Consider the following 24,939-nt stretch of genomic DNA (forward strand, 5'->3'; position numbering starts at 1 on the left):
CTACTCCCTTCGCGCTGTCGAGGGTCGGCCCGGTCGCGCGGCGCACTGGCACCCACGGCCCCCACGGCCCCATACTCGCGCAGTAGGAACCGCTACAAACCCCTTTCTTCCCGTCGCTGCTCGGCGGCTCTACGGGCAGCTGGCGGAAGGAGCCGCCAGGCCGACCGGGGGCAGTGCGGCCTCCCCCCGCCCCGGGCAGGCTCCCGCCGCCCCCGCGCGGCCACGAAGGCGGCCACGCGGCTCACCGCCCGAGGAAAGCTTCGCCCCTGCTCGGACACACACACCTCAAGACGTCGCCCCTTTCCCGGACCCAACCCCCACCCCCGGCCTCAGGGCCCAGGGCCCCGCCGCTCCGCCCGGCTCCCGCGAACCCACCGCTGGCGTGAACCCGAGCGCCCGGCCCCCAGGCTCTCCTCGCGGGCGGCTCCCCGGCTTCGGCTCCGGGCCCGGCGGACTGTGGCTCGGCGAGGCGGAGACGGCGGGCTCCCCGCGGCCGCGAGAAACCACGCCCTGCTCGGAGCGGGCGGGGCCTCCGGAGTCAGAATGACAAAGCAGAAATCCACTCCCGTGCCGCTCTGCGGACCCAGCCGACGGGCTCTGCGGGCTGGGACCTCCTAATTGGGCGACTCCACCTGCTCTTCCTGCTCACAGCGCCCCCAACCCGACAAAGGAGCGAAAACAACGTGAGGAATGTTTGGAACCGGAACCCGGAGGAGAGTGGTTAAAGCACCACACAAACCCGGCTCTGCCCTAAGGCAGTGACTCCGGAACTTTGCTGCCCAATGCAATCGCGAGAGGATCTTTAAAAATACCGACGCCTCGTCCCCACACCCAGACACTCCGAGGTCATGGGTGGTGGGTGCGACCCAGGTATCTGAGGGTTTTGTTTGGTTTTTTGGTTTTGTTTTGTTGTCGTTTTTTAACTCCCGGGGTGATTCTCGTGAACAGCAAAGTTTGGGACCCAATGCCCTAAGGTAACAGATTAGTCAGTCTGGCAGTTCCCCAAAGGAAGTTATCTGTCAGGCTTTTAGAAGAAACATCTAAGTCATGCCGAGTAATCCTGAAAAGTGACAAATTCCCACCAACACTTAACTTCCCCTTCTAGCCTTCCTCTTTAACCCACTCAGGTTTTGATTTGTTCTGTTTGTTTTCGGGAAAACAATACGTAAAATCGACTCGAGCCATGCCAAACCACCCGCAGCTGCCCTGGTGGGCCGTGCTCTCTCATACTTCCTGCTTAGTCATATTCTTACTCAGCACCTTGCTTCAGTAGGTAGCTAGGAATATTTGATGAATAAATAAATGCGTGAACGAATGTCTCTCCCCCTTCTTTGGATACTGACAAACTGAAGCGCACTGGAGTGAAAGGACTTGATTTCTTAAGGCTAGGAGAAGACACGCCTTCTCTGAAGTGGCAGGCAACCACAATTTGCTCCTGTGAGTGCATTCCCAGGCACAAGTTGGAGGTTTGGTATACAGCCTCTCAGCGTCTGCACATTTGTGCACGTGTGCAAACACACACACGGCGTATATAAATGGGCACTCTCCCTGCATGGTGGTTGCTCACCTAAGTGCATGCCTCACCTGTTCTGGGGTCCTTTGAACAGAGAATGGGTCTAGCACAGGTGTTTGGGAAACAATGTGATGTAAGGAGCAAAGGATGAATAATGAGAAGGCAAGAAACCCAGGACTCCAAAGTAGAAAACATTTCCTCCTGGCTGCTGTGCCCAGCTCTGTTAACCGTTTTATATACCTTAGCTCATTTAATCTACACAATAATGATCCATGAATCAGGGTCATAAACTTCTCCCTAAAATGCATATAAACTACAGCTTCTTACAAAGGTATGTCTCAAGATAGAGAGGAACTGTAAAATTATTTAACTTGAAATAATGTACTGAAAGCATGTGATAAAGATTGATTTCTATGAAACTCATATCAGGTCAGAGCTGCTATAGTTCATATCTCCTAACAGCATATCAAAAAAGCATTTTAACTTCACACTGTTATTAAGTGAGAAAATTATAGCACAAATACCTACAATAGCTCCATGTAGCTTTTTTTAAGTTAGAAAAAAAATCACCATTTTTTAAAACCTTCACTTTCAAACCTTTTTTTGTGCAGTGAAGGGCCCCGATGCCTCACCCTTGTCACAAAACACGGAGAACTCCTTAGTTATACTTAGTTTCTGGGTAGTGGAAGAAGTGCTTCATCATCTCCCACCATTTCTCATCATGCAGCACTTTGTTCTAGACATAACTCTTTCATCTCTTGACTGAGCTCTTGTTATTCCCACGGCCTAAAATAATCTCCCTCACTAAGGCCTACTCCTTCAAAGCTCATCTGAAATGTGACCTCTTCTGGGAGGGCTTCCCAGATTCCCACTCAGTGTTGATAGCTCCTTCCCTATCCTGGGATCCCAAATACCCAAAAGTAATTGTAAATCATGTAAATCCAAGAGGGCTTTGGGAAGGCAAACCCTTGTTTAATTTACCCTGTCTTCCCAGAACCTGCTATACATAGTAACTTACTCAGGAAAGGCTGGAAAAGACCCTCTATGTTGCTGAGCTGTCCCATAAACACAGTATAAACAGATCTATGCAGGGTCCTTATTGCATTAAACTGCTGTTCTTCCTATAATAAGTTTCCCTCTCACACACATATACCACCCTGAGCTAAAACAATGTTTCTGACACTCAAATCTTCTCTGTTCAAAACTTGTCACTCTCTGGGGCACCTGGGTGGCTCAGTGGTTGAGAGTCTGCCTTTGCCTTAGGTTGTGATCCCAGGGTCCAGGACCCCAGGGATTAAGTCCTGCATCAGGCTCCTGGTAGGGAGCCTGCTTCTCCCTCTGCCTATGTCTCTGCTCTCTCTCTCTCTCTCTCTCTCTCATGAATAAATAAAATCTTAAAAACAAACAAAAACAAACAAAAAAAAAAACTTGTCACTCTCTAGAACCCTCAAAACAAATTCCAAGCTCCTCAATTGTACTGACTTGGCAAGGCCCACCCTTGTTAAACCTTGCTGTCCATATATTCTGTACCCTACTTATACAGCAAAAGATTGCTGGAGAAAACACAGAAATTAAAAGTGATTTCACTTCAGAGTCAAGAGTGCAAATGTCAGCAAGTCTCCAAAGCTGCCCAGCAGTGCTTTGCATCTGTGATATGTTTTCCTAGTTTCCAAAGTAAATATTTCATACTTACTCCTTTTTTTTCTCAAACCTCTAATACACCTACTCTTTGCCATTAACTCATAATCTGCTAATTTAAGAAAATAGAATCAATCAGACAGAACTCCCTCCCATTTTCCTCTGAATCACCACGCTGCCATATTCTCTACCTTTGCCCCTGTTTTATTTTTATTTTATTTTTTTTTAAAAGGTTTTTTATTTATTTATTTACGATAGTCACAGAGAGAGAGAGAGAGGCAGAGACACAGGCAGAGGGAGAAGCAGGCTCCATGCACCGGGAGCCCGATGTGGGATTCGATCCCGGGCCTCCAGGATCGCGCCCTGGGCCAAAGGCAGGCACCAAACCGCTGCGCCACCCAGGGATCCCTTTGCCCCTGTTTTAATGAAGGCCAACTTCTCCACTTGTGTACAGATTCTCATCTTGTCTTGCCTTCTCGATCTTTAATAATTTCACTACTGAAATTAGCCTCTCTCTGGCATCATCAGATTCTTGTTCTCTGCCTGATCATTCTATCATCAAATATACTGTAGTTTTTCCATTAAAAAAAAAAAAGCCTCCTGTGATCCCATGTTTACTATCCCATAGTTACTATCCCATTTCATTGTTCCCCTTCCCTGGGTGGGGGAGAGGGGGAATACTGTCTTGAAAGAATCCTTTCTACCCTGAAGAAGAAGAAAGTAGAATATGGAAGTCAGGAAAGATTGAAGAATATGGCACTTGAGTAGAGACCTAATGAAAAGAGGGAACAAGACTTTTTAAGAGGGGAGAAATCTTTCTAAGCAGAGGAAATACGAAGAACTAAAGTCCTAAGCTGGGAGCCTGCTTGACTTGTCCAAAGATCTGCAAGGGAAGCAGTGTGAACAAGGAAAAAAGTGGTAGATAATGAAGCCAGAGGAGTAACCAGGGGTCAGAACCCAAAGGCCGTAGGACTTTGGATTTCATTCTAGTGTGATAAACCAAAGCATCACAAGAGAGGACAAGGAAATCACCTAGTTTGTGTCTTAAAAGGATTGCTCTGCTGTGTGGAGAATAGACTAAGGTGGAATGATGGAGCACAGACTAGCTAGGAAGTTGCTGTGGTAGTCCAAGCTAAAGATGATGAAGGCTTGGATTAGGGGGTGGGAAGAGATATTTGAAGGTAAAGCTCATACATTTTGCAGATGGGTGAAATGAAGGACATAAATGAAGGAGAAGACTGCAGTTTTAGACTTGGCAACTGAGTAAATGGGGGCACTCTTTAAAGACAAGTGGAAATACTCCAGGAAGAGAGGAAAGATGGAGTGGGACAGATGGAATGCAATAGTTTGGGACAAATCCACAGTGTGGTTTGAGAGGCCTGTTGTTATCCAAATAGAGATGCTGAGTAGGCAGCTGGTATGCAAATCTGGAGTTCAGGGAGGAAGTTAGAGCTAGAAATAAGAATCTGGGAGTCAAATATAAAAGATGTTTAATGCCATGTATATTAGTCAGGGTTCTCCAGAGAAACAGACCTGATAGGGTGCAGAAATAGAGAGAGAAACAAATCAGCTCTCAGGAGGGCAGTGCAGGTGGCTCAGCAGTTTAGTGCCGCCTTCAGCCCAGGGTGTGATCCTAGAGACCGGGGATCAAGCCCCACATCGGGCTCCCTGCATGGAGCTTGCTTCTCTCTCTGCCTGTGTCTCTGTCTCTCATGAATAAATAAAATCTTTAAAAAAATTGGCTTTCAGGATTGTGAGGGTTGGCAAGTCCAAAACCTATAGGACAGGCCAGCAGGCTGGAAATGCACCATTCTTCATGTTGCAGTCTTGAGTCTCAAGGCAATCTCAATTCCTTCCTCTTCAGAAGACCTCAATCTTTTCTCTTAAGGCCTTCAACTGATTGAATGAAGCCCACTGGCCTTACAGAAAGTAACCTGCTTCATTCAAAGTCTACTGTCTTCAGTATTAATCACATCAAAGAATACCTTCACACAGCAACATTTACCCTGGTGTTTGGCCAAACAACATGCCACATAAAGTAACCATCACACATGGGACTAGATGAAATGACCCAGGGAATTAATTAATATAGCTAAAGAAATGAAGATGGTACAGGACTGAGCCCTAGCACAGTGCAAAGGAGGATGAGGGTCCAGCAAAGGAGCCTGAAAAGAAACTGGAGGGAGGTGGGAGGAAAACCAAGAGAATGTAGTATCTCAGAAGCTAGGGAAGAAGTGCTCTCCAGGGAGGAAGACCAACTATGCCACGTACTGCTGAGAAATACACCAAGATAAAAACTGAGTCTTGGGCATCATTGCTGATTTTTATGAAAACGAGGGAGGAAAGAAAGCCTGATTGAGGAGGTTCAACAAGAAACAGAAAAAAGGACATGGAGGTAGTGAGTATAGCTATAAAAACAGAAACGTGGGAAAGTAGATGAAGAGGGATAAAGGACCAAGGAAGGTGTTTTGTTTAGTTTTGTCTAAGAAGGAAATTATTAGAACATGTATTTATGTTGGAAAAAAAAAAAGCAATCTAGCTGAGGGAGAGTTGGCAATTTTCAAAGAGGAAAGCAATGAGAGGAGGTCGTTACAAAGTCCTCTGAACAGGCATCTACGATGCAGCATAGACTTAGTCAAACCCAGGCTCTATCTGTGATTAGACTGTCCAGATACTCAGCCTCTAGCTCCCTCATCACCTTTCTCCAAGACCTTCTGTGGTCTTTCTACCTCTCTATCTCACCCAAACCTGCCCTCTATCTCTATACCCCAGCCTTTAGCCTTTAATTACCTAACCCTGGGGCTTTGCTAACTGCCAGTGGTTCAGCAAATCTGAGTTCAAGCAAGTCTTCCTTGAGGAAGCCATCAACATGGGTCACCTCCCCCGATGAAATGCTCCTGTGTTATCATGTATTCTTTCTTTTTGCTGCTTATCACAATTGCAGCTATATTTTTACTGATGATGATTATTTGATCAATGTCAGCCTCCCTCTAGGACAGCACAGTTAACAGAATTTTCTATGATGGAAATGTTCTGTATCAGCACTGTCCAACCAGCACTGTCACTGTCCCACTAACCACATGTGGCTGTTGAGCACTTAAAATATGACTAGTGCAATTGCACATCTGAAGCTTTTATTTTATTTAAGCATAATTTGCTTAAATGTAGGTTGTCCCATGTAGGCAGGATCCAGGGTTATTTATGCTCACCACAGTGTTCTCAGTACTTAAAACAGCACACATAGCAATTGCTCAATAAATATTTCTTGAAAAACTCAATCTGTAAAATGGGGAGAATACTAGTTAATTTGTGGATTCCATCTTTTCCATAGAGGAGAGGATAAAAGACTTTTATATGGCAACTCCTGTAGGTTCTCAGTCCTCCTACAAAGATGAATTTGCCCTTTAAGTTAGAACTTGATCTATCCCAGAGGGTAGCAGGGATAATAAAGGAGAACTTACTGAGTGGTCTGAATGAAATAGCATCTGTAATATGCCTAAGAGTGTGCCTGGAACATAGTAGGTGCTTAAAATGTGGAGGTCATCCATCAACTTCAAATAGAGAAAGCAAATAATGGTATGGGAAGATTGGGAAAGGCCTCAAAAAGCAGATGATACCGAACCATATCTTGAGGAATAATAAAGGTAGAAGTAATAGGAGTGGGAGAAATGCCTGAGAATATTTTAGTGCTTGAATGTTTCAAGAAATATTTATTGAGCAATTGCAATGTGTGCTGTGTGGGCACTGTTTTAAGTACTGAGAACACTGTAATGAGCATAAATAACCCTGGATCCTGCCTACATGGGGCAAACTACATTTAAGCAAATTAAACCTGAGGTATAGAAGGGGTAATTGTTTTGCCCACAGCCACCTAAATAACAATCAGCAGAGCTGAGACTGATCTTCAATCCTTGGGAATCACCACGATGCTGTTCTATCTCTTGAACAGAATGTTTTCTAGGTAGAGAGAGCAATGCATACAAAGACACAGCCATAGGAAAGAAATGGTGTATCCTATAGGAGACGCAGAAGCATAAGAGGAGATGAAACTACATGTTGGGTTCACTTTGGGGTTCACAAGACAGCTAAGTATCTGGATCTTTTCTCTACATTCTCAGTTAACCCTCAAAAATCATCTAACTGTTACACCATATTAAAAACTAGAAACTGAGATTTCAGGAAGTTTAAGAATCTTGCCAAAGATCACAAAACAGGTATGTTGGAGTTAGGATATAAATCCAGGTGTGCCTAATCTCCAAATTCATTGTTTGTATTACAATTCAACAATATATAGTGAGGTAGGAGCCCAAAACAGGCAAAAGCAACATGCTGTAGGGACAAAAACAAAACAAAGAAACAAACCATTAACTTTCTGGGGTACCTGGGTGGCTCAGTCAGTTAAATGTCTGCCTTCAGCTCAGGTCATGATCCCAGAGTCCTGGGATCCAGTCCCATGTCAGGCTCCCTGCTCAAAGGGGAGTCTGCTTCTCACTCTCCTCCCTGCTCAAGCTCTCTCACTATCTCTCTCTCTCTCAAGTAAATAAATCCAAAAAAAAAAAAAAAAAAAAAGAATTAACTTCCTGACAAAAATCAGGGCAGACTTCATCCATGAAGCATGATGAAAACTTCAAAATCCTGAAAACTTCAAAACTTCAAAAAAAGTTCAAAATCCTGCTTGGGGGGGGGGGGGAACCATGATCTCTGTGATGCCTTCTCTGATCAAACACAGAAGTAGTCCTTTTATTTCTTATATCGATCTACATTAAAACTGTTTACATGTCTGCCATGCTCAGAATGGTCACTTAGTGAGTACTTCTGTGCCAGGAGCTTTGCATGTTCTCATTAATCATTGCAATAACCCTTTGGGATGTGTATTACCATTTCTATTTGCAGATGGGAAAAGCAAGTTTAAGTGACTGGCCCAAGCAAGTTCTGGCACCTAGTGCAGAATTTATGTCTCCTACTCTATTCTCTCTGCTAAGGTATTTTTTACCTGAGGGGTTGGTCTTTGTAGCCCCAGTACCTGGCACAGTGCCTTTCCCATAGTAGCTTGCACTTGAGATTTGAATTCAACTGTCAGTACAGCAGGCTTTCAAATGTTAATGAAGTAGAGAAGAGAGTTCAAAGAGTTCTGGTAAACCAGCTTGGGGGTGGGGGCTGAATTTGTAGCATTTGCCAATTTTTGTGGTATAAATACTCCCACTTTGGCTGATTTCTAGCTATCAACCTGCTTACAGAATTCCTCCACGTTTAACAATGGCTGTCTCAAACTGATAGGAGCAGTTCCAGCACAACCTCTAAGGCCTCAAGGTTATCAGGTACAAGCTTCTTCCCTTCCTACATCTCCTCTTCACTGCAGTTCTCTATTCTTAGACGTGACTGCAATCTCAGAAGGCTAAGGATTGTTCTACTTCTACCTTTACCAGAACCCCACAACCTATCCCAATTCCAGGCGGTGTTAGGGAACCCCACATCCCTTAAACATCCTCTCCCTCTCTTCTATCCAGGACCATTCAAGCCCTCCTGCCTTCAAACACATCCATGTCTCCTCTTTTGTAAATATCTCACTGACCCCACAGCCTTATTCAGCTTTCTACAGGCAGTATGGCCCAATAGTCAGCACACTTCTTCTGAAGTCACGTAAACCTGGCTTTTCTGCCCACAAGATGCATGCCCTTAGGCAAGTTCTGTTCCCTCTCTGTTTACTCATCTGTAAGATGGTGATAAATACAGCACCTACACTTCATGGTGTGGCAGTGGGAATCAGATGTAAAGGGCTCAGAATGTGGTAGGTATTCAATATCTGTGTTATTATCATCATTATGTCTTTATGCATGGTGTAAATCTAGGAAGAACACAGAGTGGTTAAGAGTTTGGATTTCCTCCTTTAACAAATTATTCATAGTAACCATCAACAATGTGTTGCACTAGACGATATTCAAAACTTAATTCAAGGGGGCAACCTATTCATCTTTCTTTTAATTAGCAGTCTATGACTAAGCACACCATTTTCCACGGCTATCTATCCGTATTACTCAGAACTTGTTCTTTACCTGCCAGAAGAAAAATGTAATTTCCTTAAACAACTTGCTAAAAGAAATGCAAAGGACATGAGGAACTTCTAAAAGAAACAGTATAGGGATCCCTGGGTGGCGCAGCGGTTTGGCGCCTGCCTTTGGCTCAGGGCGCGATCCTGGACACCCGGGATCGAGTCCCAAGTCGGGCTCCCGGTGCATGGAGCCTGTGTTTCTGCCTCTCTCTCTCTCTCTCTCTCTCTCTCTCTGACTCTCGTAAATAAATAAAAATTAAAAAAAAAACTAAAAGAATCAGTATATGCATCTCATATTGAGTGTTCATACACACAAAATGTACACACATTAGAGCATGCAGAAATAGTCCCCTTCTGCACTCCATTTGTTTTAGGTCTCTTGGTGTCTCATCTCAATTCTAGAAGAAAGAAAATGTTTTTAATGCAGAAAACTACCAGCCAGCAGAACCTAAGGAGACACAGGCTCTCTTGAAGTCAACTCTCAGATGTCTTGTCTGAAAAAACTGGAGATCAGCCACCTTTATCACTAGGGGTTGTATAAGTATTAATTAACAGTGGTAAACAGCTTTTAGATCCTACAGATGAAAGAAGAGCCATACAGTTTATTACCATTGTTAACCTCTAAATTCTTAAGCCCTATTAGGTAGTTGATATTGAGAAGAACATTTGCCTCTAATTTTTCCCAGAGCCCAAATTCCAGAATCTCCAGACAGTTGATGACCACAAGTCATTGGTGGAGGGTTAGTGTCACCTCATGAAGTGGCCTTGGATCTCCCTGGATGGTAACTATCATCCAGACACTGATTTGAACAGAGTGATCTATGTCTCATTTATAACCATAGATGTAGTAAGACTAACTTTTCCACTGTAAAGACAAATGAGAACATTATATAGTTCTCTACTAAAATATTTCTGAACTTCTTTATCTACAGATTTACAGTATCTATAATAATCTTCAATATTCTCAGAAACTTTTTTGAGGCCATGTTGTAATGGACAAAGCTGGACTACCTCCTACTCCTCTTGATAAGTCCTGGTCAATGTTCAACATTAAGTGAGATTACCAGGCCTCTAGTTCAGTCCTTTTTCAGTCACTGGCCTTTCTAAGACCGCAAAATATTTCCCACCTCACTACCATCATATAATGACCATAGCAGGGTGCCTCTATACTTGTGATTTAAATAGGAGATAAATGTATGGTTTATATGGAAATTATTATACTAATCTTCAGGTGAACCGACCTCAGCTATTCTGCAGGCAAAACCAAGATGAACTAGCATCACTAACTGGACTCTTGATTTTTAACTGTGTACTTGACTCCCCAAATAAAGGTTTCATTTCCCCGTCTCCTTTCACCATATATATGGCTAAGTGACTAAATTCTGGTCAGTAAGACATAAGCACTCTATCAAGTGCAACTTTCAGGAAATGTTCTTAAATAGTAAAGGCAAGTCCTCCTTCAGCTCTTCTTTCAACTGATGGCTGTAGTTTGAATCCCCATTTTGGGACATTAGATGGAAGACAAATGCTGAGGAGTATGGGCCATGAATACAGGAGGACTCAATATTGGATCCAGTGCTGTGGAGTATCACACCAGTCCTGGACAGACTACTCTATTTAGACTTCTTTTAGGTGAGAGAAAACTAAGCTTATATCTAGTATAAGCCATTGTTATTTTGGGTTTGTTGTCACATGAGACCAAACTAAAAACTAACTAAAACACTTATATTACACTATAGGAAACACATTTGCATTATAGGATGTTTAAAAATATATATAAATAAAGCAAAGGAAGAAAAGAGACATCATTCAGAATTTTACCCTCTGGATGCAATCAAGATCTAAGTCTCCTGGGGGACCCCTGGGTGGCTCAGCGGTTTGGCGTCTGCCTTTGGCCCAGGGTGTGATCCTGGAGTCCTGGGATCGAGTCCCACATTGGGCTCCCTGTGTGGGGCCTGCTTCTCCCTCTGCCTGTGTCTCTGCCTCTCTCTGTGTGTGTCTCTCATGAATAAATAAATAAAATATTAAAAAAAAAGATCTAAGTCTCCTGCTTCACTCACAGACTTTCCCTGAGTGCTCTTCTTCATTCACTTCACCTACAAATTAAACCCTCTCAAATCTGTATCTCCCGCTCATGTAGACCTATAAACCAACCAGCCTATATATCCACATTGGATAATCATTATATGTCCAAAACCAAATTCATCATCTTCCTTAGTCTAAATCCCATCTCCTCTCTCAATGAATACCACCACAATCCTCCATTCTTTGTAGCAGAAATCAAAGCAGCATGTTTGGCTTCTTTCTGTACTTCATCCTACACTACTTTGTGACTGTCTGTCTCCCTTATTAAAACTTTTTCCTCAAAACAAAAAAAAAAAAAAACAAAAAAAAACCTTTTCCCTGGGGTGCCTGGGTAGCTCAGTGGGTTAAGCATCCAACCCTTGATTTTGGCTCAGGTCATAATGGCAGAGACTTGGTCCAGTCTGCTTGAGATTCTCTCTTCCTCCCTCTCCCTCTGCCCCTTTGCCCCCCCTCTAATGAATAAATAAATAAGATCTTAAAAAACAAACTTTTCCCTGACAAAGAAACACATCATTTCACCTGTATTTCCTCAGTTTCTATTGCACTAGCAAAACAGATGCACAAATAGCTGAGTGATTATTCATATTTAGTGTATCTTTCTAGTCCTTTTCCTATACTTTTAAAAACAAGATGGGACTATTTTATAAAAGCTATTTTAAACTCTGCTTTTCTTCCACTAAGTATTATAGTATAGAAAATTTCCCCATGCTATTAAAAACTTTTTTTTTCTTATGAATATAGTATTTGTCTTCCCTCTGTCAAACCCTGAGCCAACCACTCTCCCCAGGCTGCCTGGGGAGGCATAGGAAAAGGAACATACAGAGCAGACAAGACAGGGGAGAAAGACCTATGAAAGGTGGAGAGGACACCTTCACATGGTGCAAAGGATGAAAAAGGCCACCATCAGGCCAAAGAGGCCCATGGCATCCAAGAGGGCAAAGCCCAGAATGGCGTAGAAGAAGAGCTGTTGCTTCAGAGAGGGATTCCTGACATAACCAATGATAAGGCTCCCAAACACAGTCCCAATTCCAGCCCCAGAGCCTGCCACCCCTACAGTGGCAGCCCCAGCCCCAGTGAACTTGGGGCTGCTATGTCAATGTCCCTTGAAATGGCGCTGGTTCGGAAGCTGCAACTAGAAATATGTGAGGTCAGGGGATGTGGGGCGGCCCAGCTGCTGAGGCTCTTATCTGTCAGTGTCTCCGGTGGTTTTAGCACCACTGCAGACAGTCATCAGCTCAACAGCTGAGAGGTGCTCCGGACCAAGAAGGCAGTGGAGACAAACTTTGCACAGGCGTACATTTTCAGGGGATGAGGGGATGTAGAAGGAGAGCTGCTCCCAGGGCAGAGATGACAGGGAGCTTTGTGAATCTTTTTTAATGGCTGCATAATATTACATGAGTTAGCATCTACTACTAAGGACTGAGTGTGTGTCAGTGCTAGGTGTTCTTATATACATCTTCATTAGATCCCCTACTTGACAGATGAGGAAACAAGGGCTCAGAGAAGCAAAGAGCCCTCTTTGCACCTGTGGTGCCTGTGGCCTGTTACTAATAACCCACAACATATAGAGCCCACAAAGGGCAGAACTCTTATCATTTATGTGTAAGAGCAGGCCCTCCAACATTTGTTCAAAGAATGAAAAGAATCAACAATTTACTAGAATGTATGTCTGGCTTTATCGTGCTTCATAAAAAGCTTAATCTAACTTTTTCTTACCTAAGTACATTGGGAAGAGGACAGTAATTGAACACTATGTTAGATGTGTTATATACATTATTCTGTTTATTTTTTATTTTTCTAAATTTATTTTTATTTAAGTATAATTAGCATACACTTATGTTAGCTTCAAGTGTACAATATAATTTTTTCAACAATTTTATACATTACTCAGTATAGTTTTAATCCCCTTTATCTATTTCACCCATCTCCCCCACGCGCTTCCCCCTTTTCTGGCAACTACTAGTTTGTTCTCTGTACTTAAGGGACAAACATTATCTCCTATTAATCCTTACAACTCAAACAGAGGAACAACATTATTCCATCTGGCATGGATTTGAACCTAGGTCTGTGTGATAGGAAAATGTATTTTTTACTTCTTACTTAAAAGAAATCCTTTCATAAGATGTGTGAGTTGTTTTCTTAAATATATAATCAGCTCTCCCACCCACCTCATATTCATTCTAAAACAGAAATGGACTTGAATAGAGGTGTATGTATATGGATTCCTATGTGAAGGCTACATGACCACTGGTCTCTGTCCTCTCTGTGCTCTTTATCTAAGAGCAAAGCATACACAAGCGGTGCAATCAGTGCAGTGGTTACTTCCACAAACTGCATGGAAACAGGTATAAAAAGCAATCGGGGGGGTGGAGGGGTGTGTGTGGAAGTTAGTGAGGAGCACCAGGACCTGCACAATCATCAGCAGAGGTTAGAACAGAGTTCAGCAGTAAGTCTGGTTTTATGACCTTGAGCAAGTTGTCTGACCTCTTTGTACCTTCATTTCCTCATCTGTGAAATGGAGATAATAGAAATATCGGCTTCACAGAACTGTGTAGTTAAACTAGTTAACATTGGCCATGGCAGTAGCTCCTAGATATTGCTATAAAAGGGTTTCCTGGTATCATTTCTGTTACATGAGGAGCATGAACACATAATTCACATAATAAAGGACAATAAATGAAATACAATGCAGATAAAGTGCTACAACATATAGAAAAAACTGCCTCATTAATAGTCAAAGAAATACAAATAAAAAATGACACATTTTTTATCTCTCAAATTGGCAAACAATCATTTTTTTAAAAACCTCTTATCATTTCTAATACTCACTAAATACAGGGAAAACTCATTGAATCTGTGGAGTTTAACAATTAATCCACATCATTTAAAAGGCTCTAGAAATTTAGAAATGTTAATACTCTGATCCAGGTATTGATTCTAGTAATCTATCCTATGAAAAGAATTCTAAATACAACAAAAAATTTAGTACAAAGAAAAATATTTCTAACCTATTATCCCATAATAGCAAAAACACCAGCAATAGACTATTTGTCCAACCAAAGTGGAATAGCTAAATAAAAATATTATATGGACTATTATTTTATAGCAACTGGGAAGATTACTAAAAACTTTTTTTTTTAAGATTTATTTATTTATTCATTCAGAGAGAGAGGAAGAGACACAGGCAGAGGGAGAAGCGGGCTCCATGTAGGAAGCCCAATGCGGGACTCGATCTAGGGTCTCCAGGATCATGCCCTGGGCTACAGGCGGTGCTAAACCCCTGCGCCACCGGGGCTGCCCACTAAAAACTTTTAATAACATGCAAAAACATCTTAACATAACAGAACAGAACGCAGAATACATAAAAGGCATACAAAAATATTTATAGTGGTTCTCCTGGATGCAATTATATGTGGTTTTTGTGTTTTATTATACTGCATTCTACAAAATTTCTAAAATGAACCTTTTTATGGGCAAAATCAAAATGTCTAAAGAACATTTTGAGGGACGCCTGGGTGACTCAGCGGTTGAGCATCTGCCTTTGGCTCAGGGCATGATCTCAGGGTCCTGGGATCAAGTCCCACATCGGGCTCACTGCATGGAGCCTGCTTCTCCCTCTGCCTGTGTTTCTGCCTCTGTGTGTGTGTGTGTGTGTGTGTGTGTGTGTGTGTGTGTCTCATGAATAAATAAAATCTTTAAAAAAAGAAAGAACATTTTGAGTTTCATTCGTTGAAATAAGCAGAACAATCTCCTACGGACCCCCACTTCCTCTACCGTCAAGCCTCTTGATTTCTCCACTTTCATCTCTTATTATTCTCTCTGCCAGGTACTCCTCACTAGATTCACTCTAAATGAATAAAGCAGGATGCTTTCTAATTTGTTTTGTTTACAACTACAAATTCCTTACTTGCCACATTTTTTCTATCAGGAAAACACTTGTGCAACATGCTCTTACAAGTACTCTGTGATCCTGCAGCCTCTCCAGGTACCAGATCACACTGAAATTAGAAGGGAGGCAGATGCAAGCCAATAGGATAATCTTAAAGAATGAGACTGTGCCTTATTCATCTTTTTTCTCCTGCAGTGGCTGGCACAGAAATCAGTACCCAAGCACATCTGTTGAATGAATAAGCATTGGTACCTAAGTGGTAAGGTCTGAGCTGGGCTAGGGTACCTCTGCATGTAAGGGGTTTTTATTTGTTTAAAGAAAGCAATTCCTGGGGATCCGTGGGTGGCTCAGTGGTTTAGCGCCTGCCTTCCGCCCAGGGTATGATCCTGGAGTCCCGAGACTGAGTCCCACATTGGGCTCCCTACATGGAGCCTGCTTCTCCCTCTGCCTCTCTCTCTCTGTCTCTCATCCATAAATAAATAAAATCTTAAAAAAAAAGAAAAAAGAAAGAAAGAAAGAAAGAAAGAGAAAGAAAGAAAGAAAGAAGAAAGAAAGAAAGAAAGAAAGAAAGAAAGAAAGAAAGAAAGCAAGCAAGCAATCCCTGAAGAGGCAGCTGGGGAACCAGACAAGCCTGGGCTTGACATAGCAACACTGAGCGTTACTAAAATGCTGAGTATCTGCTTCCTTGCTTGTAAAGCAGAATTAAATCCAGCAGCCACACAAGGTCAGTGTGAGGATTAAGCAAGAGAGATGTGAAACACAGACATGAGGGAAAAAAAAGCTCATCAATATAACTCAAATATGTGTTAAGTCAAGGTTGGTTCCTTTCCCTCTGGGTAAGGGCATTAAAGCTATGCCCTCCATAAGCAGCCGGGGTAAGGATGATACCCATCAGAACCCCCAAGCCAGTGAGTGACCTATGGCATCCAGACATACATCCTGGCAAACTATCACATGAGTCCTCTCAAACCTTACATCTGTTTCCCATATCAACAGCTGAAGAGCCGCAGCAGCTTCCAGACCAGATTAAAATGACTACACTGATGTTGTCTGTTCCTCGGATCGAAGCCACTGGGCAGATACCCAAGTCCAAGAGAGAGGTTTCACAGACCAACAAGCCCTGTGAATGACAGCTCATCCACAGGGATAGCTAAGGTGCAGCTATCACAGTGGTAGGTTGCATAACCTCCGGTCACAATAAGTCACTGTCCCATCCAGGAACACCCATCATAGTATCAATGCCATGAACATCATACATCATATATAAGGCAGATAGGGTGAGTCATGACAGCCTCTGAGGATGTAATCAGAGGAAACTGAGGGGAGGGACCAGGAATTACCCATGGGTTCACTAGCAAGCCATACATCCTCTATATTAATACTTTTCTACATTTTGTTTCTTCATCATAAGAAGGTGCTATCACACCTACCTCACTGATAGTATTTTGAAGATTAAGTAGGAAGATATGCATAAGCCCCTGGCACAGGGAGGAAAAACATTTATGCCCATTACCGCTGCCCATACACAGATGCTAATGCCATGCCTTCCAGGTGCTGAGTTCTCTCCAGTACCAATCTTGGTAGATCTGAGTTGATCTTGATGGTTCTCAAATACTAATCTTAATTTATATAGACTTGTCCAAAATATAGCCCAAAATAAGGAAGAAGAAACTGTCAGGGTGGGAGGGGAGGTTCCTGGCAACAGAGCTTCCCTTCTTGATTTTCCTTAAGAGATCATACTACTGCCACCAGTAACTCTGTGCGCAGCACTCCATTACCAGCCCCATCAAATAGCACACTGCACTGGCTGCCACAGACATTCAACTCTAAAAGAAGAGGAGGGGGGGTTTTGTGAGGGGCGGGGGAATGCAAGTCAAACTTGACAAGAGCACAGTTCCCTACTATATTTCCAGTGCTTAGTACAGAGCCTGGCATGCAGCAAATACTCAACATGCTGGGTGAAAAAATGCACCCACTTCATTCTATAGCAAACACCCCTGCCTACCAAATGACCCTCTGGCTCTTTGAGACTCTACTGTGATCCAACAGCTGAGGAGATTAGGTAGCCAAGACTGGTGAGAAAATAATGCCTGGGCAGTGTTCTTCATAGAGCCAAGCTAAAACAGATAAGAAACTGTTCATTCACAAAACCAGCACTTAGAGACCACAGCAGCAATTCCAGCTTTGTAATTACAAGCTGCTTGCCAACACAAACCTGATCACGTATCTCTCCTGTGTGGCTGGTTCTGAGGCTCAGCACATGTTGTACAGTGTTCCTCCTGTGCTGGAGACAAGTAAATCACGCAGAATCCAAAGTTCTTAATTGTTTGTTTGTTTTTTTAAAAGTTTATTTTTTTTAAATTTAAGCAATTTCTACACCCAACATTGGGCTTGAACTCACAACCTCCAGATAGTCTCATGCTCTTCCAACTGAGCCAGCCAGATGCCTCCCATGTTGTTAGATTAATACACACTCTTCCTACTTGCCTTAGAACTCAAGATGTCAAATTTTTGGTGTCAGTAACCCTTTATACTCTTAAATAATTATTGAGGACTTCAAAGAATTTTTGTTTATATGGGTTATAGCTATTAAAACTTACCACATTAAAAATTAAAACCAAGACATTTTTAAAATATTTATTTATTCTTTTAAAATTGGTAAACCCATTACATGTTAACGTAAATAACATCCTTTAATTAAAAATGACTGTATTTTTCCAAAAAAATAATGAAAAGTTGGCATTATTTGATATTTTTGCAATTTTTTGTCTGCTTGGTTTAATACTAGACAGATTCTCATATCTGCTTCTGTATTCAATATATTGTAATATATGTTTGTAATATATGAAAAAAAACCCACTCTCACAAAGACAAGTAGTTGGAAAAAAGAGAAATATTCAGTAGATTTTTCAGATAATTGCAGATATTCCTTGATACTGCACCAAAACTTTGAATAGCTCTTTTACCCATGAACAACTCTGTTAAGATCATACATTGATCATTCATAAAATATTCATTCACTAAATACTGAAAAGCTATTGAGCTCACATGCCAGGGACAGCTTCCAAATTTCTTATTTTCACCTGAAAGCTTAAATTTTATCATGGACAACAAATATTGTCAGTAGTTTACCTTTAGGTGACAGACTCGTTTTGTTCATTTGAAGGGAAATGTCTATCAAATACCCAGCTCTGAATAATCTGTATCATTTGAATAATTTGACTGCTGGTCATTCTTTCAAGTATATATGGTTTTTCATGAGAAAAGCAGCTAGTTCACTTTGCAATGCAAACTGTTAATTGTACAAGTGCTTTTCTTTGAGACAACCATTGTGCTTCATGCAACAAAAACACTTTATGCATTTTTACCCACAACTGCTTTTTTTTTTAAGATTTTATTTATTTATTCATGAGAGACACAGAGAGAGAAAGAGGCAGAGATATACGCAGAGGGAGAAGCAGACTCCTCACAGGGAGCCCAATGTGGGACTCGATCCCAGGACTTCTGGATCATGCCCTGAGCCAAAGGCAGATGCTCAACCACTGAGCCACCCAGGTGCCTCACCACAACTGCTTTTGCACCATCAATGAAAATATCAAGACGGGGCAGTCCGGGTGGCTCAGCAGTTTAGCGCTGCCTTCGGCCCAGGGCCTGATCCTGGAGATCCGGGATCAAGTCCCACGTCGGGCTCCCTGCATGGAGCCTGCTTCTCCCTCTGCCTGTGTCTCTGCCTCTCTCTCTCATTAATAAATAAATCTTAAAAAAATATATCAAGACAGTAAAACAGTAAACATCTTAAACATTATTAGAAAACAGTTTTGAGCTTAAGGATCCCTCCAAAATCACAGGTACCCCAGGGGTGTGCAGACATTTTGAGAACTGCTACCTTACTCTATAAATCCTGATCTGAAAAAAATAAAAATAAAAAAATAAAAAATAAATAAATCCTGATCTGTTCCTACAAACTGCCTGGCATGGGAAGGAAGAGAGCTTATTCTGTGTGATGAAGCAGCAAGTGAGGACACAGAGAATCATCAGCTCTTTCATCGAGCAAGAGACTCCCATCTTTCAATTACAGAGGCTGGTTCAGGTCAAACCTATTGCAGCTCATGTCCTTCAGGTTTTCTGAGGTAGGACTTTACCAAGGGGTGAGTGGGAGCTCCCAACTGTGATCTGTAGATCCACTGCCACATCCACAATAAAGGGAAAGAACTGCCTGTCTGATTAGTGTTGCCAGAATTAAAATGTCTGAATAGTTGGCACTTGCCTTTACTGATCTCCCATCTACCTTTGGCATTTCTGTCATACTCTTTGTCTCTTTCTGTGTTAGGGAATCTGTCTTTAGAAGCATCAAATAGGAGCGCCTGGGTGTCTCAGTCAGGTAAGCATCTGCCTTCAGCTCAGGTCATGGTTCCCCCGGTCCTGGGATGGAGCCCTGCATCTGGCTCCCTGTTCAGCAGGGAGTCTGCTTCTCTCTCTTTCTCTGCCCACCGCCCCACCCCCGCTCATGCTCTCACTCACTCTCTCTCAAATAAATAAATAAAATCTTTTAAAAAATTCTTTAGAATAATAATTTTCTGTCCTACAACTACCTCCTTCCTCTTGACCCTAGAAATTAGCTTTCTACCCCAATTATCACATCTCTATAGTTGAGTCTCTTTTCTTTTATTTTCAAATACTATTTGGTATGACTTATTGGAAAGGTGGCAAATTTGCAAAAATAATAGTTACCATGAAACCAGAAAATACTGTATCTGTAACTAGACTCAGGATTAATAGGAAGAATGATTTCAACATGAAGCTCATATCAAGTCTATAAACAAGGTAAAGACGAAAAGCAAATACAGTTAGTCCCTTGGAATGGCCTGGCTAAATGATCAAAAAAAAAAAAGATCTACTGGAAAGAGCTCCCTAAACCATAAAAACTTCAAAGGAGAAAAATAAAAACCAGACAAACTAGATTAAATAAACTGCACAGTCACCGGATGTATTTTACATATTCAGTAGAATCTTACCTGCTTGATCAAGTTCGAGCAAAAAATAAGGAACACTCATCGACTCAAATAACTTCTTTACCTGAAAAAACAAGGGGGAGAATTGTTTTTCAAGAGTCTTCTCTCCAGCTTTTTACTTTCCTCTTTAATCAGGCTTCTCTTTTGCAAACTTACCAGCCCGTTTTTATAGAACCCACAAGATTCTCCCTGTTGTTGACAGTAATGATACTTAATGGCTATTTGAAGTATGTTGATTCTACTCTATGTTCAGTGATTCACCTCAGATAGCTTCATAAAATACATTTTACATGTTTAGTGACTCCATCTACCCCACTATAAAATGGGTTTAGTACTAACCATGTTTAAAAAGGCACTGTCATATTTAATATTTCCAAAACATATGTGGAAACTCTAAGAAAAAAAACACATCCTGCAATAGTCAAAGTATTTTTTATTTTTTGGCCAAGTAAACCTCAACCAACACATCAATTACAGAAGTCATATGCTCAATATTACACAAACTATAATGGTAAAAAAAAATTACTGGAAAGATAAAGAGTTACTTTTGCCAAATTTGTGCCATTAAATAACAAATTACTGATAAAATGGACTGTAAAATGACATTTATAAATAAGACACAATAGCTTGTCATTAATGCTTCAGGAAAATTTAGAACTACATTTCCTCCAGCTTCTACAATAAAATGAAAAAGGTTCATAGAAATTACCAATCTAGAGAATGTATTCCTGTCCCATTCTAATGTAACTATTGAAACAGAAGGTTGAAAGAAATTTTCAATTTTATAGAACCAAAGACTATATTTTGATAAAAATGGAAGAATAAGCTCATTTCACACAGTCTCAGGGCCCTCCTCTTAGCACTCCTCTGAGCAGCTTCTGTGCCCCAGTAGGAATTCAGTTCCCCCTGGCAACATACAGTTAAAAAGATAAGAATCATTTGGAAGAGTGATAAGGTGAGTAAAGAGGGACTTTAAGGAAAGGGCAAGGAAAGCTACAGCTGAGAGACCATCTGGACAAAAGTTAATTCCTATTCCAATGCTCATTTTCTAAGACTAAAAATAAACAAGGACAAACACATACAAAATTATGGGCTCTTAAGGCTTCCTTAGCCACTTAACTTTAGAAATAAACCATTTGCAGTTTGTTATAAAAACAAACAATTTTCCAGATATAGAGAGTAATCCTAAAAACAGCTCCTAAAAATATCAACATGTGACAATATATGAAATGTAGAAAATATAAGCTCTAGATTCCAGAGTACACATGACCCTACTTCAAGAAACTCTTTGGTAGGTTATTGTAACTCTGATGAGGCTGGGTGGCTCAGAGCTTGAGCATCTGCCTTCAGCTCAGGTTGTGATCCCGGGGTCCTGGGGTCGAGTCCTATATTGGGATCCCCACAAGGAGCCTGCCTTTCCCTCTGCCTCTCTCTGTGTCTCTCACAAATAAATAAGTAAAATCTTAAAAACAAACAAACAAACAAACAGAAACCTCTGATGAAACTTTCTCCTTGATCCACAGTACAACATTAAAGATCTGTATTGAATATCATTAGCACCGGTTTCCAGAATACTCTAATTGGTAGAAGTAAAGGATGGTCAACTTTGCCTATAAAATATACACACTATGGAGAAATGGCAGTGGATCTGGGTGTCAGGCAATTGATAAGTTATATGAGACTTCATTTGCTAATTCCAACTTAATACATCTAATTTCCCATTGAAATATCCGTAAGAAATAAATATCACATTTCTGAAGAGATAGGAAGTTATCTTTGCACTTTAAAACCCAGCCATCTAAAAAAAAATAAAAATAAAAATAAAACCCAGCCATCACAGCAGGATGAAAGCAAAGCACACACCGTAATGTGTTATGCAATAAGTGGGAAACTAACTTATGTAGAAGTTCATTTCTTTGCGGGCATTTCTCAATTTGAATTAATGCAAATTACTTACTCATCTCAGAGAGAAATATATATTCATTAGACTAAGTGCAGATATAAAACTGAAGTTTCTCCATTCTGATTTACTCACAACTGTTAGACAATCAAATCAAAACTGAAGGAAATAAAAAAAAACTGAAGGAAATAACCTGGGGAAATGCTATTTCAAGGTAACTTTTAAAAATAATAAAATAGAAAATTAAAATTAAAATAAAAAAACCATGAACAGCCAAGTATAGAAGTTGTACCCTCAAGAAAATCACTATTTTTACCAGAAGAGACACCTAAGCATCCTTCACAAAGGCAATGAAGATTAATTTCCATATTAATTGGCACAAATCTGAGAATAGCTTATATATTACGTATTCAGAAAAGCTAAGGAACTGGTATTTGTCAAGGTAAAACTAGGGGATATTTGTCCAAAAGACCTGGTATACCTAGGAATTATTCAGATAATGACATTAAATAAAGTTGCCAGAATTAGCCTGCATTTTAACACAATAAATATGCAAGATCTACCACAAATTTTATAGGAAATGTTCACCATTCCTAGAGCATATTTAATTGAGGAAAAAAAGGTTTTGTCTTTTCAGAGTCAGGGAGGAGACTTCGGATATGAATTCAGGGAAAAGAGTGTAGAAATAAGAATAATTATAGGTCAAAGAGATGGGCGATTGTAGGGAACATGCAATGAAACTGCCTATCGCTACTAGCAATCCTGGCCAGGCTAGCCCAGTTCTTTGCTGCAGGACTAGAGCAGGGTGAAAAATGCAATTTTCCAATTTTTTAGTAGTGTTTTAAAATACAACTAGAGTGACCAAACATTGCCTTGCACATAGTAAACACTCAATGGTGGCTTCTAATACAAGTGTAGTACTGTAGGCTTCCAAATAGATCTAAAATGACTGGTCCTCATAAGGAAGCTGTGCATAAACAAGAATAGCAGATAAGGTGGTATTGTCAGATTTACTGTTGAGGAAGTTGATTTACAGAATGAGAACTGAGCCCTTTCAAATCCAGGTGTTCTTCCATTACACCACCAGGTGCATAGAGTTTTGAAGGGAGTTGTTAGTTTAGGAAAAATAGCCACTTTTTAATAGGAGTAGCTATAGTAGGAATAGAATCAGGTATTTGTTGATTTCCACCTACCTGAGGCTCAATATTGATGAAAGAAGATCTCATCCAAGGTTGGAAGTCATGTTAGGAAAACAGGAAGGGCAAGTAGTTCTTTTATTAAAAACAAAACAAAACAAAACAAAACAAAAAAAAAACATTATGTAGGGGCACCTGGGTAGCTCAGTTGGTTAAGCACCTGTCTTAGGCTCAGGTCATGATCCCAGAGTCCTGAAATCAAGCCCCACATCAGGGCTCCCTGCTCAGCGGGGAGCCTGCTTCTTCCTCTCCCTCTGCCTTCCTCTCTCCCTGCTTGTACTCTCTCCTTTTCTCTGTCAAATAAATAAATAAAATATTTTTAAAAATAAAAAAACATTATGTAGCATTTACTATGTGCCAGGCATGTTCTGTGGCTTCTATAAATATTAGCTAATTTGATCCTCACGACAAACTTATGAGATAGGTGTATTATTACCCATATATTACAGATGAGGAACCTGATGCACAATAGATAAAAACCTTAACCAAGATCATATGGCTAATAAGTCACAGAGGCAAGATTCAAACTCCGACTTCAGAGTTCAGGCACCTGACCATTATTTGGAAACAGAAAAGATTAGACAACTCCATAATTTCAGAACCAACAGGAATCTCAATAGTCAACTAGTCCAAGCCTTTCATTTTACAGATTGCACAAACAAGGGAGAAGAGCCTCAAAAGAAGTTCCCAGAGGACGGGAATTATGCAGGGGATTTCTGATACCCAGCCCTCTTCCAAATTCTCTAATGTTTACTGCCTATGCTAATGATTTAGAATTTAATGGTTTACCTTAGGTCATTTTTCTTTTCTTTTCAAAATTTTATTTATTTATTTGAGAGAGGAGACAGAGAGCATGAGCAGGGGAGGGGCAGGGCAGAGGGAGAGGGAGAAACAGACTTTCCACTGAGCATGGAGCCCAAAAGCAGGGCTCCATCCCAGGACCCTGAGATCATGACCTCAGCCAAAATCAAGAGTTGGTGCTCAACCGATTGAGCCACCCAGGTGCTCCAGATCATTTTTCTTTTTAAGGCCAACGTCTGCCTTCTTAGTTTGATTAAACCTTCTGGGGATGGAACTTGTGTCTCCTATCTCTTTACAACCCTGTTCCCAACATGATGGACTACACGAAAGGTTCCACGATGATGTTAATAGAGGTGAAGCCCCAGGTGACACTGAGGCAGACTATGTTGGGATGAGAAACAAACATGAAAGGTTTTGCCTACTTTCAATATTTCCACTGCTTGCCCACTTTCCCTTTTTTTTATTTACAACAAGAGAAAGCACGCGCGCCGCGCACGCACACACACACACGCCAGGAGTCCAAGAAACCTGTCCCTGTGTAAGGCTTCCAGAATATAAAGCCTTCTGAGTTCAGTCTCCTTGAGAGCTGGAAAGTAAATCAAGAGATAAACAGAGAAAATTGAACTTAATAAATTACAGGTGAACCCTGACAGAAGGTCAGCTATGTTCACTTAAGAATCCACTGTGTCAAGTCCTGGAGCTACCCTGAGTATAATCTAACACTAAGCTTCAGTGACATTTAAACATCCTCAACCTTCCCATAAAGCACCTGATCAGATTTGTCTATTAATTCTCGACATCATTCTGTGGTTAAATCAAGGGGGACTAAACCAACCCCCTCCATGGCTGTGATCAT

General features: G+C 41.2%; 1 protein-coding gene and 1 pseudogene across 7 annotated transcripts in view; both read right to left on the reverse strand.

Moving 5' to 3' along the window:
• Positions 1 to 24,939, reverse strand: part of TXNRD1 (thioredoxin reductase 1) — a 120,715-nt gene that overhangs the window by 65,074 nt on the left and 30,702 nt on the right. For 3 of the 7 annotated variants that reach the window (XM_055328402.1, XM_055328401.1, XM_055328409.1), the window contains one exon: positions 20,190 to 20,250. In XM_055328402.1, the coding sequence (XP_055184377.1) occupies positions 20,190 to 20,250 (61 nt within the window). Of the gene's footprint in view, positions 1 to 375; positions 1,253 to 20,189; positions 20,251 to 23,279; positions 23,358 to 24,939 lie in introns of those variants that run through there. The other 4 variants (XM_055328403.1, XM_055328406.1, XM_055328407.1 and 1 more) reach the window with 3 other exon arrangements.
• On the reverse strand, positions 12,157 to 12,635 carry LOC129511587 (ATP synthase F(0) complex subunit C2, mitochondrial-like; annotated as a pseudogene).

Source organism: Nyctereutes procyonoides, unplaced genomic scaffold (genome assembly GCF_905146905.1).
Source record: "Nyctereutes procyonoides isolate TBG_1078 unplaced genomic scaffold, NYPRO_anot_genome, whole genome shotgun sequence".
Lineage (NCBI taxonomy): Eukaryota > Metazoa > Chordata > Mammalia > Carnivora > Canidae > Nyctereutes > Nyctereutes procyonoides.